The sequence below is a fragment of the Alosa sapidissima genome, chromosome 15, assembly GCF_018492685.1.
Source record: "Alosa sapidissima isolate fAloSap1 chromosome 15, fAloSap1.pri, whole genome shotgun sequence".
Taxonomy (NCBI): domain Eukaryota; kingdom Metazoa; phylum Chordata; class Actinopteri; order Clupeiformes; family Clupeidae; genus Alosa; species Alosa sapidissima.
Genome location: NC_055971.1, coordinates 30,662,282 through 30,677,493, shown reverse-complemented (window position 1 = coordinate 30,677,493; position 15,212 = coordinate 30,662,282). Strand labels below are relative to the sequence as shown.

The window sequence follows — 15,212 nt, the reverse complement described above, 5'->3', positions numbered from 1 at the left end:
TATGAGCAAGACCTCCACAACAACAATAATCTAAATGGGAAAATGCAGATTATTAATAAGCATTAGTGATGACTAGGCAACGTGTGGTCAGTACAATGTTAGCAACATACCACAGCACCAGATTAGAGAAAACAATATATCTAACTGTGTATGTTGGTATGTGTCTCAGGAGGCAGCGTTGCTCCACTGAAAAGACATGCAGCGGATCTAGACTGAGTGGCACAGATGGGCAACGTCTCAAAATCTAGAATGACTAAACAGCGCCATCTTGTGGTTGATTGGTTTAACTTTTGCTGTGTGTGTCAGTATACTGTATCACAGCTAACATTGTGTTGAATCTAACCTCACGTCCATTACAGTCACAGTTCATGTTGATGCATCATGATGTGTGTCGTGCTAACATTTTCAGTGAGGCATTTCACACTGTGCAAGTTGGTGTCAAGAGAGAAACTAAAGAGGAAACGTCATTATTCTGATGGAATACAAAGGTACTGCATTTACTTTTGATATTTTATTGAAAAGCACTGCAGTTTGGTGAAAAGGCAATGTTAATCTGGGGCTGTGACTGACAAGGCATTTGCTGGTGACAGACTTATCATCTGTTCAGTATAAATGAACATAAACAGGAAGAAGGACAGGGCATCTACACCAACAGTGTGTTATTATTGAGCATAACAGACATTGAGCATAACCCACTCTACCTCATCATGCTCATCCTGTCTGCGACTAAAGGTAACATAGTTGTACTAAAACACACCCTGTGTGTGTGTGTGTGTGTGTGTGTCTTTGTGTGTGTGTGTGTGTGTGTGAGTGAGTGAGTGTGTTTTTGAGTGTGTGTGTGTGTTTCTGTGTGTCCTGATGAGTCCAGCCATGTCCAGCCGTGCCTGTCTGCTGGTCTAGTGTCTACTATGGGTGAAGGTCAGCTCATTCTCTCTCTGCAATGGCCGTCAGATGGGTCTCAATCTCCGCCTCAGTGAGTGTCCTGCATAAAAATTATAAAATGGACAGTTATGGGACAGACCCCATTTTGTTCTGATTTATGTACGTAGTATCTTTAATAATGAGAACTGAGAGAGAGAGAAATAAGATGGGCTAAGACTGTTAACCCTTGTGTTACCCTCAAATCTTACCGACATGCTTTATCCTTGGGGTCAATTTGACCCCAGCTAAATAAACCCTCAGAAAAGGATTATAATTCATATTGTTACCCAGTTTTTTTTGTGTACACTCTTGGTACTTAACAAGAGTGTAATAACCACAATCAAAAGCCCTACAAAACAATCCCACCCTCCCACACCCCTTTATGAACCTTGGAACCCTGGCTGGCAATATTGCCCATCCAGTGTCAGCAGCCCAAAGGCTCTCTGTTGCTTCCCCTTTTGACTTATACAGTCTTGCCAAAATTACTTATATGTAATATGTTTGTGTATGTAATAATGATAATAACAATATGTTCTCATACTATTACAATAATAATATCCATAATGTGTCAAATATTCATGTATCCTATGTTTCATACAGCTGGGGTCAAACTGACCCCAAGGAACATCAATGTACAAAATATTTGTACAGGACACTGAAAACATATTATTGTACACATTTCATGCTAATTCTGTTGTACCCTTCAGAAAAGTCATGAAACATGAAGCAAAAAAAAAAAAAGTGAACCATATATTTTATGATGTTAAACGTTGCTTGGGGTCAAATTGACCACAAGGATAACAGGAGGGTTTAATGAAATTCTGTCACAGATATTTAGACATTAAAAACAAACAAGAAAATGACAAACAAAGTGACATTTTCCACAATACTCCCACCCATTCTCACTGAAACCCTTTCCATGCTTTACCATTAGTTTCAAAGACACTTTATGAAAAACCCTAGCCTGGGTGTTCCCATGCTGCCTTGCGCGCGATTTGATTCACGCTGCTAAGGCAGCCTGGAGACAATGGAGCAAATTTTCGCCTGAGATAGGGAACCAATCACAGAACAGGGGGGAAAGCAAGACGATGATGAGCTATGCACAGACGCATTTGATAGACATCCGTGGCACCCAATAAACGGATCTGGGCATTTTTTTCAAATACGAGAAAATGAACGTTTGGTTCCCAGACCACGTCTCATTGAGAAGTGGTGGCGCTAGCCAGGCTAGAAAAACCCAGTGACTCTTTACAACCTACAAGCTGACAAAATTGTGTATTTTACTCCACAAGATGGGCCAAATTATTTCATGAAAAATCCCTGTTTATTGATATCTTGTATGCAGCACTTAAACAAAGATTTTTTTCTGCCTGAAGTTATCAGATACTTTTCTAATCCAAACGTCCCCTTATGCAGCCTGGTTGAACCCAGATGAATCTGTGAGCACATCTGAATTTGCTCTACAGGTAGCCTGGCTAACGCCAGACCTCATCTCATTGGACAGTCCCTTGCCTGTCTAACGCCAGACCTCATCTCATTGGACAGTCCCTTGCCTGGCTAACGCCAGACCTCATCTCATTGGACAGTCCCTTGCCTGGCTAACGCCAGACCTCATCTCATTGAGATGGGGGTCTGGGAACTACACAATCATTTTCTTGTTTTTGAGACGTAGTTTACGAACACCCAGAGCCGTTTATTGGGCACTACAAATGTCTATCAAACGCGTCTGTACATAGCTCATAACCGCTTCGGTGTGTCGTCATCGTCTTGCTGCCCCCCCCCTCCGTTCTGTGATTGGTTCCTTCGTTGAGGTGGAAACGAAGTCCATGGAATCCAGGCTGCCTAGCAGCGTGAATAAAATCACATGTGCAAGGCAGCATGGGAAAACCCAGGATACTCTACAGGTCCGTCTGGTGAATTTTCAAGCTAATTTCCGAATCGCCAAAAACCAAGGAAACCAATCACAAGCGCTTATCTGGCATGGGGCGGGCTTTATATGATGACAGACAGGGGAGTACAGTTAGCAGTGCTGTTCAACACAACCAATGGCTGTGCAGATGGTGTCAGTGTACAATGTATTCACATCACACCACATTATTGGCTCAATGTATTCACATCACACCACATGATTGGCTCAATGTATTCACATCACACCACATGATTGGCTCAATGTATTCACATCACACCACATTATTGGCTCAATGTATTCACATCACACCACATGATTGGCTCAAATGTCGACATTTTGCCGAGGAAAGGGTGGGATATGTGTAGACAATATTGGCGTTACAAACAAGCTCCATGCCTTTCTATGGAGGATTTTTTGAGTGCTGTTGTGTGTTTGAAAAGATTTGTTGATAGCTGAATGCGCCAACTTAAATTCCATTGCACTGCTGGTTATGCCCGGAAATTGGAAGTGAACGAAGTGTCTTCAGTCCCACCGCTGAGATTTGAGAATCGGTCTGGGGTCAGACCGCCCACTTATCTCTTACAAACCGTTATGGAAATGAACCATGGTGTTACTATGACAGAATAACCATGTTTACTATGACAGAATAACCATGTTTACTATGACAGAATAACCATGCTTTTCTGCATAAGGTCAGAGACTTTCTAATGAGGAGACACAGCACTGAAAAAATCCTCCATAGAAATGCATAGGCTGTCTACATAGGTTGTCTACATATATCCCACCCCTTCCTCGGCAAAACGTCGACATTTGAGCCAATCATCATGTGGTGTGATGCGAATAAATTAAGCCAATCATATGGTGTGTTGTGAAGACATCGTGCCAATCATGTGTTGTGAACTCGCCACTGGAGCAAGATTGGTGTCGTGAAGCCTTGCGCATGCGATGAGTGCCCAAAAAGCGTTATGCAATATGGCTGCCGAGTGGAGGGACTTGCCTAAAAGGACTTTGATAAGGTATAAACCATGGTTTTTCCTAACCCAACTTTATCGACTGTTCAAAAAACATTGTAGTTACACAGTTACCATGTTAAAACCATATTAGTACCACAGTCACTATGAAGTGCGATAGGGTAACCATGGTGGTACCAAAGCTACTATGAAGAACTATGCATAACCCATAGCAGTACTATGGTTAGGAGCATGGTAATCATCATCACCATGGGTTACCATGGTAAAACTATAGTTACTGCATTAAAACCATATGAAACCATGATTAATTTTTCGTAAGGGAACAATCAATGTAAAATCTATTTTTCGAAATCTTAAACCGTGCCTGGGAAAGTTCATTTGTCTCTTTGGATTACTGTGATGTCCAATCATATATATTTTGTACCTGAACTTAGGAATGTCTTTGGTGACCACACCCACTTCTAGCTCAGTAGACTTGAAGTCCATAGAGAGGATTGAGGACAAACAGCAGATGGCCATCTGAGAGAGAGAGAGAGAGAGCGAGAGAGAGAGACAGAGAAAGAGACAGGAAGAAGGGGGGGGGGGGGAACAACAAATAACAAAATAAAATGTCTAAAAACCTTCCTCTAATGTCTTAAGCACAACACAGAGACATTTACAGGATATCTTTATCCTTTATTCTATGCGAGTAGTAGCTATTGCAGCACTTACATGTCCTAATCACACTGTGCCTGGATTGTTTCTAGGGTTAGCTAAACGACTAAATGTGTAAATGCAAATGTAGATGTAAATACGGCTTCTCTCCTCTCTGGTCAAACAGAGTCCTCACCTCCACACTCCTCTCGTACGTCAGTTCTGGCCTCTTTTTGAGCTTCTTCTCCAGGTAGCTGTTGGCCTCCTGCTGCTTGGCCCCGACCCCAGTGGCCCTGAAACCACAGTAGTAGCCGGCTGGGTCACACTTGTACAGCACCGGACCCTTCTGGGGGTCCATGGCAACCAGGATCATACCTGACACACAGGGCAACCAGAGGAGAAGGGGGATTCAGATCTCCATGACGACAGAGGGAGTTGTCAGGCAAAAGTGAGAGATTTTGAGAAAGATGAGGTGAAACGAGTTGAGATGGAAGAAGATGGGTATTTGCTGCAAATTCCCACTGAAACATTTCGGGTTAATGGATTTAACTGACCATTTTCCTCAAGAAGGAGCCATTCAAACTAGTGATTTGTCTGTAAAAATCCCAGCATACACGTCGGTTGATTTTACACCAATTGTGTTACATACACTGACTCTATTACTCATTCAGCTAATTTCAAAGTACTATGATGTACTAAATAAAATGATCCTAAAAACAAAACAACTAATAAAATGTGGAGCAAAGAGACAGAGGATCTGAGAATAACTGCGATACGATACACTGACTGAGATCTGAGCCATGGTCATGATACTGTGATGCTGTAAAGGGCAGGCAACTCACAGCATCCCAGCGGCCTCATCTCGGCGTTCTGCGTGTAGACCTGTGATATGTCCGCCAAACGCCGACACAACATGTCCGCTGTGATGTCATAGCCGAACTTGTACTTCCACTCGGCGGCCTCCACCCGCGCCCGGTGCACCTGTGAGCGACTGTCCGCTGGAGAGGACAACACAACAACAAAGTGTGTGAGAGTGTGTTGCTTGTTTTGAGTTTTGAGGTGTGTTTATGCATGTTATGCATGTTATCTGGTAAGGGGAATGTGTCTGCTCGTAACAGATGTTTAAGGTAAGGTGGTAGTATTTTATAATATGTGTGTGTGTGTATGTTTGTGTGTGTGTTTGTGTGTGTATGTGTGTGTGTGTGTGTGTGTGTGCGTGCGTGCCTGTGTGCGTGCGTGCGTGTGTGTGGGTGTGTGTGTGTGTGCGTGCATGTGTGTGTGTGTGTGTGTGTGTGTGTGTGTGTGTGTGGGTGTGCATGTGTATGTTCATGTGTATGTTCATGTGTATGTACATAGATAGATAGATAGATAGATAGATACTTTATTGATGTGTATGTCTGTGCCACTGCATTAAAGAAATAGGTCTACCAGACCAGCAATTCTTTTGAAATGAAGTGTACCAAACAGGCAGTTGAGCACGTCAGAGGTCCTTCTTTACTAGGAGGCAGAAACTCACCATACTGTCCAGTCATGACACACCCTATGCGGGGAGTGAGTGGGAACATGTTGGTCACTGTGGATGGGTCCAGGAGCTTGTCCTGTGGATAGACAGACATATTATACGTGTTATTATATGATATTATACGTATTATATGTGTGCTAGAGCACTCCAACTTTGCATAATATGGTCAGTTACATGCAAGTAACCTCCGTTTCTCATACTGGTCATAATTCAACTCTCTCTTTCAACACTTACAATTCAAGAGAATAGAAAAATAATGTTTGGTTTTTGTTTCTGGTAAATATAAAAACATATAGTAGCTCTTGGTTCCCTACAACACATTCGGAACATTCAAACAAAAGATTCAGTTTTTGGAACAATTTAAGGTTCTAAAATTCCATGATGAATTCTATGAACCCAGATATGAAAATGTTCATTTTCCAACATTCTCATCTCACCGGTGTGACGGTAGGCTACCTGCTGAAGGGCTAGAATATGCTAATGTTAAGGATTATTGCTGGCAAGCCTCGAAATAAAAGTGAAAACAGCACTGCGAATGCTAACTGTCAGCAAAAAATACTTCAAAATCGCAAGTCCACTTCAGCTGTTAAATGTTCGGATGCGAAGCTGTTACACCTCAGCTGCTGCCAGAAACCTGAGAAACAGACACGTATAGGAGCATCGCAGGTGACCCCAACTCATGCCCGCTGTTATAGAACAAGGTGAATATGACAACTGAGGCTCAGACACATGTACGGTGTAATGTTGAGAATCTGTCAGGGGTTTTATCCCCGAGTCATTTCAATGATTTTGTATGTCTAACTACAGGCAGGTATTTTTTCTTTCCTAATAATTACACTTTGTCTAAGAGAGACCATACTCACAGCAAAAAAGGAAAGAAACATCACATCATTTGTACTTCCATTTTGCAAACCATCTTAAGCCCCTCTAAATGCTTGTCAGACGCCTAATTAGCATGCGCTTAAACACCATATACATTAAAAGGGGGGAAATTGGTGAAGTGGGACACCGTATATATGTCGAATGAGGACACACATTTCCAAACTTCAGGTGAAGCATCTTACCGGTACTTTCTTCTGCGTAACCACAATGGCACAATCCTTGCCTCGGATCCCCACTGACGTCAGGCCACTCTGTGCGATAGCTTTGAAGGCATATTCTGTGCAGAATAGTAACACAAATATTTACATACAAAGGGGCACACGACATCAGCGCCCAATATAAGACAATAATGGAGGAATCGATTATGAATTGTCACACTAGGCCGGATGTAGGCATAAAACCTTACACACATGACAACAAACTTCGCTCAGTTCCGATACAATGCAACTTCTGCCAGGTGATTAAGTGGGCCCCAAAGTATTTAAATTGTGCTGTTCATTATCAACCCATCGTTGCATTATATTAGCCCATGCAATCACGCACAAACCATTTTGCTAACAGTTTCATTGAGTTAGTGATAACCTTACCGACTTGGTAAAGACGGCCCTCTGGTGAGAATATTGTAATATGACGATCGAATCCAGCATTCGTACCCCGAGACATCTCTGCGCGTTAGCCTAAGAAATAACTAATTATGTGAAAACGGTTTACAATTTGTCATATCAAGTAGATGTTCACGTTAGCGTGTCTAGCTAGTCCACGACACCGAGCAAGCTAAGCAATGATACAGCTTTTCAAATCAACTTCCCGGAGTTATATCTTTTGCTTTCTCTTTCTGTTCGCGAGGAACGATGGGATTATTTTTTATTCAACAGGGAAGCTGTAGTTCTTGATCTCCGGAGTCCGGACAGTTTGTAGGCTAAATTAAATTATATAAAACTGAGACAAAGTAAAAGGGGCGTTTTTGGCACTTTAACGAATATTTAGTTGTTTTTTCGCCAGACTTGATTTTATTTTTACTGCATTTGATGGATTTGACGGAGTAATCAGTAATGACAGCGATGTCTCCACCTGCAAGAGACCCACCTCCGTCTCCCCCTTTCTGCTTTATTATTCCAGAGTTACCCAAGCTCTGTTCAAGTAGGAACCAAATGGCAAGCCGTCGGGTTGGATTCTGCCTTAGTGAGAAGAAAAGAAAAAGAATGAATTTGTCAGCGTTTGCGGACCTCTGTGCGTAAGTCACAAGACAACTGTAACATTATTGCCACTGTCTTCATTTAAGTAAACTGTCTTGTGTCTTATCATGTCTTATCATCTGCGCTGCTTTACAGGGGTCGTGGCATTGACGTCGTCGAGGTGAGTTCAGCTGTTTGTATAATAAGTGAGATTTATGCTGTAAATGTCACCGGAAAGAACTTTGAGAAAATAATCTTTGTAGGCTATCCTCCTGCGTGAAGTGTTTTTTTTTTCTTCCTTTTTTTTTCGGAACAAGTTTTACTCGTTTTGTTTGGGACAATGCAGATCGCAACTTGTTGAAGTCTGGAGTTAATGCATATCAAATATCTCGTGTTTGTGCACCAACTTAAATTGACACAACCCCTTGCGCGTCTCTCTCTCTCCTGTCTATAGCAGATGACTTTACATTCATGACAACCAGTTCTGTCACTGCCACCTGCAACCTCCTGTTTCTGTACCACATGACAATCGCCAATAGGTGCCCATTGTAGATTTTGTTATCTCACACAGACATCTCTCTGTGGGTTTGACTCTTCACGGGTAGGCCCAAGTTCCTAGCATGCTGAATTGCTCATTTTGCCAGTGGAGAAATGTCCTCAATAGCCGCAACAGGCGACTCTAAAATGGGGACCTATCAATTACAACACTGTCACTTCCTCAGAGGTGTTGTCACTCTCTGTGGTTTGTATTTCATCGGGTTTGTTCATTTTATTAAACCACTGTCATCTAAAACATGAAAGTGTAGAGCAAGTAGACTTGGCATCGGATCTGACACAGCAGGCAATGGAACGCTAGGATGATTCAAAGGGCCCTATACTCACAGGGCCCATAGAACATACCGAACATTATTATTGTTATTATTATTATTATTATGTGTGTGTGTGTATGTGTGTGTGTGGGGGGGGGGTATAGCCTATTTATTCTCATAGGGCTCAACATTTCTAGCCATGCAACTGTGGCCCAGACCTGGAAAGGTTCCACCAGATCTGTCGAGTCAACGGCAGAGCTACTTTGCTGTCAGCCTCTCTGACTCTGAGGGCGCGCTGTTTGCACAACAATGCTCTGTTGTTGTTTGTTGTTTCCCTTTTTTGTATGCGCCTAACCGTAGCTGTCACATGACATGCTAGCACTGGCAGTGTGGATGCTCTTGGTGAAGGTATTCAATTAGACAGGAAAGCCAGAACCCTCAAAAATACTACATCTTCCCCCTCAGATAGACCTCAGCCAGCCAGTGGCCTCCCAAGGCCCGTTTAATGTCATCGTGCACAAACTCTCTGATGTCATTGTGGAGGCTAAACATGACAGCCAATCGGAACAACTCCTCAGCAATTTCCAGGTGACATATTAGATCCTAGAATGTAATTGAGTTATGTACACTCAGAGCCATATAAATAAATATAAATATCTTTATATGACTCTGTACACTGATCAGCTGCTGTTTGAAAAGTTAATTCTGATGATGTCATAATGATGTGTCGAATGCTGTCCATATCCTTTTGATGTTTCCACTTCAGAGTTACATCTCAGCACATCCTCAGACAGTATTGCTGGACCCACTGCCAGCCATGACCCAGTTACTGGACCGCTTCGTCTCCTACCGCATCATGAGCCAGTTACAGACCACACTGAAAGGTCTGGCAGGACCCTGAGTAGGCCTATATCTCTGATTAGTAGTGCCACCTCTATTTGTCCCCAAATCAAAACAGTTTGTGAAAAGTGTTGTTGAACTGATGGAGGGCGCTCTTAAAAGCACAAGAGTCACAATAACCATGAAGAAATGCACATCATAAATGTATCATAAAGATAAACTTATAAACATTATGGCAGAGCTAAAAAAGAGTAAATTGGCCAGATGTTTCTAAATTGACCTTATAGGCTTTAGAAATAAATAGACAATATGCTTATAGTTGTATTTCCTCACCCTATAGGAAGAAGCATCTGCTGTCCTCCTTACCTGGAGATCAACACCAGGGACCCCTCAGTGATACAGTCCGCTGTTCGGAGCAGACAGCTAAGCTACCCTCTGAGTCAGTCAAACACGTCCATGAGCTCTACTGTACATCCCAGTCTGAAAGACCTGTTTATGGTTATGGTTATGGTATTTGGCAGATATTTTTGTCCAAAGCAACTTACAGTATTATATGAACAGTAAGATGAAAAGCCTACATTAAGCATAATGCAAGAGCTTTTGTGAGTTTTTCTGTAAGAGAATTAATTGCAACAGGTGATGTTTCTACTATACCTCTTCAAGCTAAACACTACAGGAGAGACAGCTAAACACTACAGGAGCTAAACACTACAGGAGAGACAGTTAAACACGACAGGAGCTAAACACTACAGCTAAACACTCAAGGAGCTAAACACTACAGGAGAGACAGTTAAACACGACAGGAGCTAAACACGACAGGAGCTAAACACTACAGCTAAACACTAAAGGAGCTAAACACTACAGGAGAGACAGTTAAACACGACAGGAGCTAAACACTAAAGGAGCTAAACACTACAGGAGAGACAGTTAAACACGACAGGAGCTAAACACTACAGGAGAGACAGTTAAACACGACAGGAGCTAAACACAAGAGACAGTTAAACACTACAGGAGCTAAACACTACAGGAGCTAAACACTACAGGAGCTAAACAGTTAAACACGACAGGAGCTAAACACTACAGGAGAGACAGCTAAACACTACAGGAGAGACAGTTAAACACTACAGGAGCTAAACACTACAGGAGAGACAGCTACTTTAAGTGATTGAAAATGTGTCTACAGTATTTTCCATTCTAGGGTTAAATGTGAACCCTCTTTGTCCTTAAAATAGATTACCAAAGATTTTCTTGCAAATCATTTCCTATGTTCTCCAGTGCGGAGGGCCAGTTTTACTGCTTCAGGGGCACACAGGGAGGTGAATGTGTTATTTCAGATTTTAATGTGTAATGTTTGCAGACAGTCTACAGGTGACACATTTGTGTTGTTATGTTTCTAATTATCAGTACTATAATCATTTACACTATTTTCTCAAACGTTGCAGTCTGCAAGACCAGAGTAGCCCATGGATCTCGTTCCCATGAGGTATGTTGTACTGTGTTTTGAGAGACTTTATTGTGTTTTCCTTTTTTCCATGTAGCCCAGTATATGGGACACATTTAGCTACAGCTTTTTCCAAGAAGCCCAGTATTTCGGACACTATAGTGTTTATCCTTTGCCCATGTAGCCCAGTATTTGGGACTCTTTATAGTGTTTATCCTTTGCCCATGTATAGATATATAAAAACAAAACATAATCAGATATTTAAAAACAAGTTATAAACAGATATATCTATTTGGTGTCATGGCCTGCTTCTCTGTTGTGTCCTGTAGATGTCTCTGATCTTCAGTGAGGCTGGGTTGTGTGATGTCCATCCACCCTGTGTACTTCAAAGCTTTGTGAACCATGGAGCGGTGTTGCACAAGGTGTTTGTGGTGGGAGATGACCACTTCACTGTGGAGAGACCCTCACTCAAGAACTTCCCCCCTGGGCCTTGTGGTCAGTACTCTCCCTAGTGGGCACTAGGCAACACTGTTCACTCATGAAATGTCCCTTTAGGACCTTTGGTGGTGGTGCACTTATAAACTACCTGAGGCAAGGCTCTGTGTGAAGCCTTTACAACGAATGGTTTATAGCAAGTGCAGAGCTGCCAACCCTTACGCATTGGATTGTCGTGAGAGCGCGTGGAGCCAATCAAATGAATGAATCCCACGGTCAATGCGTGAGAGTTGGCAGCTCTGCTCGTGTTCTAGCTGAGCTAGTCAATACACACAAGGCCATGGTGACCTCTCCTTGAACATGCGAAGAGAATCATTAGAGTGTCTGCAGACGTATGGGCTTATCTATGGCATAATGGAAAGAAATGAGATCTGGTTTTCAATTCTGCCTTTCTTTTTTATTTCACCACACCTCCTCAGACAGGTCAACCATTTTCTTCAACAGTCACGACGTCTCTAAACCAGAGTCCTCTTCCCATCTTACAGCGGTGAGTGTGACCCAGCAGCTGGGTTGTCATCTTATTGTATTCCACACAACTCGGGTCAGAGAGTGACCCAGCTGCTGGGTTGTCATCTTATTGTATTCCACACAACTCGGGTCAGTGTGACCCAGCATCTGGGTGTTCATCTCATCATATTCCACACAACCCGGTTAGTGAGACCCCTCTGAAGCATCCATTATATTTGACATTTATTGTGAAAGCGGCCTTGTCAGGTAAAGCTGACTGAGGCAGGTGGCACGACAAGAGCACAGGGCTGGAGTTTGAGCATGATGTGCAAATTTGAAAAATAAATAACAATGTTGAATGTTGCATTAGTGACCTTACAGAGCAGCCTATTTATGGCTGTTAATGGGATGTGGGTATCCAAGCCTCCAGGCAAGCATGTCATATGGCAGCTGTGGGTAGCAGCCAACAAAAACAAAGAGGCACAAAAACTGTGCCCGAGTTCAGCAGCGATGTAGGAAGCGGGAGACTACTGTACGTCAACAAAACAGAGAAACAAAAACACTCTGCCTGATCCCAGAACAGCCATTTACACCTCATTTCTCTCAGACATCTCTTGATCTCATTTCTCTCAGAAAATTACCTGATGATGGTAATTCTGACCGAAACGTTCAAAATTTAAAGTTAAAGGTTGTATAAGCGATTTCAGGCCCAAAAAAGGCCCAAACATAAATGATCACATTAATCTAATCTTTCCTAACGATCCACTAGCTGCCTGCCCCATAAGCAGGCCGTCAAAAAAACATGTCTCTGTAGGCAGCCTAGGCTCCGAGATCTGTACACAAAAACAATTGCTACCAACAAGGGTTGGCAACTCCTCAAAAGCAAAACAAAGTGTTTCAACCAATAACTGACGAGATGCGCGTTCAGGAGAGTTTTAATTGCACGGGAGGGAAGGGGAGGGAGTAGCGAGCTAGCTCTCTGTTTTGTTTGAACATCAACAGAAGTGACGTATCCCTGATACAACCTTTAAAATTGCAAATGAAGAGTGTGCGGGGGCTTGCTACTTTTTTTCTCAGATATCTGTTGTCGTAATTTATGCACTCAGCCTCCAGCTGTCCAAAAGACATGGCATGAGACACGATCACTGAGGTTTTATGACATGCCCAGACCTGCCTGGTTAATCTGATGATCACTGTCTCGTCTTGGCAGTTGGATGATACCATGCCACGGCTGCCGCCTCCGAGTGACGATGCCATGGTGGCACTGGTGAGACAGCTGCGGGCAGAGCTTGGCATGTCGCTGTTCGGGGTCGATGTCATTGTGAACCTCCACACACACACCCTCACCATCATCGACATCAACATCTTCCCAGGTAGACTGTGAGCTTGGCATTGTTTCAGCTGCTGTTGCCACATTTTCATGTTTATGTAAAACATAGGTTTTTCATGTGTGTTGTTATGTGTTTAGCAGACACTTTGGCCACCACAAAACATCTAAAAATTTAATTATTAACACAGAAAAAAGAAGCAGAAAAGTATTAGAATAGAATTTAGAACATTAACTGTTTATAGGGTCCAGGGAATGACGGTTCAATCGGCCTCCTTGATGTATCAGTCCAAAGATTCAGTGAACAAGTACTGGTTTGTCGCTCCTTATAGCAGTGCACAGTGTCTCCGAAATGTGGTAAAGCTTGACTATTCAAGAATAACCAAAAATGCAAGAAAGTGACTTCAGTCTCTGTTTGTTCTTTCTATATACTCTGTCTTTTTTCCTCTCTCTCAGGTTATGAGGGAGTCCCCCAGTTCTTCTCTTCTCTCCTGAACTACATAGAGTCCATCATGGAGAAGCAGGGACCACTACTGCCTAACGGGAGTCCCCAGCCTTCTCAGCATGAGGAGCAACGACCAACAGGGGGCTACAAATCCTGACCTCGTATTATTCACTGTGGAAATCTACAACCACAGAAGGACCAGTGGCATGATGAAAACTGACACCGATTAAACACAAGAAAGTGCCAAGAGTTTGTGTAGCTGTGCAAGGCCACTGTTTACTTCAGCGGCTTGTCTGAGGAAGTGGGAATCCGGTGTCAGCATGGGATGTGGTATTTATTTACTAAGAACAAGTGGAGGAGTCTTAAATGGGCTTAAATGGGCCTAAATGGGCTTAATGCCTGATGGGCCTCAGGAAGGGTCTTCTGGTGTCTGAATGTTTTATGGGGGTTACTTTTGTCTTTGCTCCTGTTTGGGAATGTTTTTGGGAGTGTATTTGGGTAATTAGGGAAGTTTTAGTAAACATCCGTAGATATTTAGACATAGTGTGAATAGGTATGAGGTAAACAAATCATAGACGCCTTTTATGAATTCAAGTTATACTCTGGGCACTAATTCAATACTACATGTAGATGAGAATGTAAAACATATAGATGTCGTACTGTAAATCTGAACTGGTCAACACACACCATCAATGAGACTGTGATATCCACTGTGCTTTTATTGACAGTCCATTTAGCGTAAGACACAACAGGCACAAATAACAACAGGCCCACCAGTGACCAGTGTAGTCACCTCTGCCCACCATTTTACTTGTTTACTACAGGGGAGCCCTGGAATATATATATATATATGCTTCCACACAACACTCTCATTCCCTTTCGTTTAATAGTGGACAATCAGCAGAAAATTAACTGTTGTCTAGATAGGAGGTGTCTATAAGTGGTCATATAATTATTATATACATTATAATTGCTATGTCATTCTCTGGACATAAATACATTCAATAGATTATACAAAGACACTGCATGTAAGATAAAAGTGGCATTTTCCCTTACCCTGCTATAGGATTACGAGTATAATTTAACAGAATAACTTGGATAAAATGATAAATACAAAAAGTTAATATATATTGAATGTACTTTATATTGACACTTGTTCAGAATAAAATAGTTTATTTTGCCAATTCTATTGCATATTGTCTCTGTTTACATTTTCAGTATCGCTTTTATAGTTATTGCAAGCTTTAGGGATTTCCACTGGTTGATAAGTGGAAAACCCAAAACAGTCAAATATTTAATAATTTTATACATGTTCGATTTGAATTTCCCTATACTGTCCTTTAAAAAGTGACGTCCTTGGCTTTAGCTGACTCGTTTCAATATTATAGTGATTAG

At 42.2% G+C, this 15,212-nt stretch overlaps 2 protein-coding genes across 2 annotated transcripts; one reads left to right on the top strand and one right to left on the bottom strand.

Moving 5' to 3' along the window:
- Nucleotides 1-492: 492 nt before the first annotated feature.
- psma6l (proteasome 20S subunit alpha 6, like) lies at nucleotides 493-7,650 on the bottom strand. The gene is made up of 7 exons (XM_042063666.1): nucleotides 7,426-7,650; nucleotides 7,021-7,115; nucleotides 5,951-6,032; nucleotides 5,277-5,432; nucleotides 4,631-4,809; nucleotides 4,226-4,320; nucleotides 493-982 (listed from the first exon to the last, which is right to left on the bottom strand). Exons 1-7 carry the CDS (start codon nucleotides 7,499-7,501, stop codon nucleotides 925-927), a joined length of 741 nt encoding a protein of 246 aa, XP_041919600.1. The 5' UTR covers nucleotides 7,502-7,650; the 3' UTR covers nucleotides 493-924.
- A 69-nt stretch (nucleotides 7,651-7,719) lies between these two features.
- On the top strand, nucleotides 7,720-14,999 carry LOC121683821 (inositol-tetrakisphosphate 1-kinase-like). The gene is made up of 10 exons (XM_042063664.1): nucleotides 7,720-8,072; nucleotides 8,170-8,194; nucleotides 9,288-9,410; nucleotides 9,589-9,706; nucleotides 10,003-10,101; nucleotides 11,105-11,145; nucleotides 11,433-11,598; nucleotides 12,018-12,085; nucleotides 13,256-13,418; nucleotides 13,829-14,999. The coding sequence occupies exons 1-10, from the start codon at nucleotides 7,891-7,893 to the stop codon at nucleotides 13,972-13,974; spliced, it is 1,131 nt and encodes a 376-aa protein (XP_041919598.1). The 5' UTR covers nucleotides 7,720-7,890; the 3' UTR covers nucleotides 13,975-14,999.
- Nucleotides 15,000-15,212: the final 213 nt, after the last annotated feature.

Coding starts and splice junctions, on each gene's coding strand:
- psma6l (XM_042063666.1), bottom strand. CDS start 7,501: ATGTCTCGGGGTACGAATGCTGGATTCGATCGTCATATTACAATATTC. Junction 7,116..7,425: donor GGGCCGTCTTTACCAAGTCG/GTAAGGTTATCA, acceptor TATTCTGCACAG/AATATGCCTTCAAAGCTATC. Junction 4,321..4,630: donor CGTACGAGAGGAGTGTGGAG/GTGAGGACTCTG, acceptor TCTCTCTCTCAG/ATGGCCATCTGCTGTTTGTC.
- LOC121683821 (XM_042063664.1), top strand. CDS start 7,891: ATGACAGCGATGTCTCCACCTGCAAGAGACCCACCTCCGTCTCCCCCT. Junction 11,599..12,017: donor CTTCCCCCCTGGGCCTTGTG/GTCAGTACTCTC, acceptor ACACCTCCTCAG/ACAGGTCAACCATTTTCTTC. Junction 12,086..13,255: donor CCTCTTCCCATCTTACAGCG/GTGAGTGTGACC, acceptor TCGTCTTGGCAG/TTGGATGATACCATGCCACG.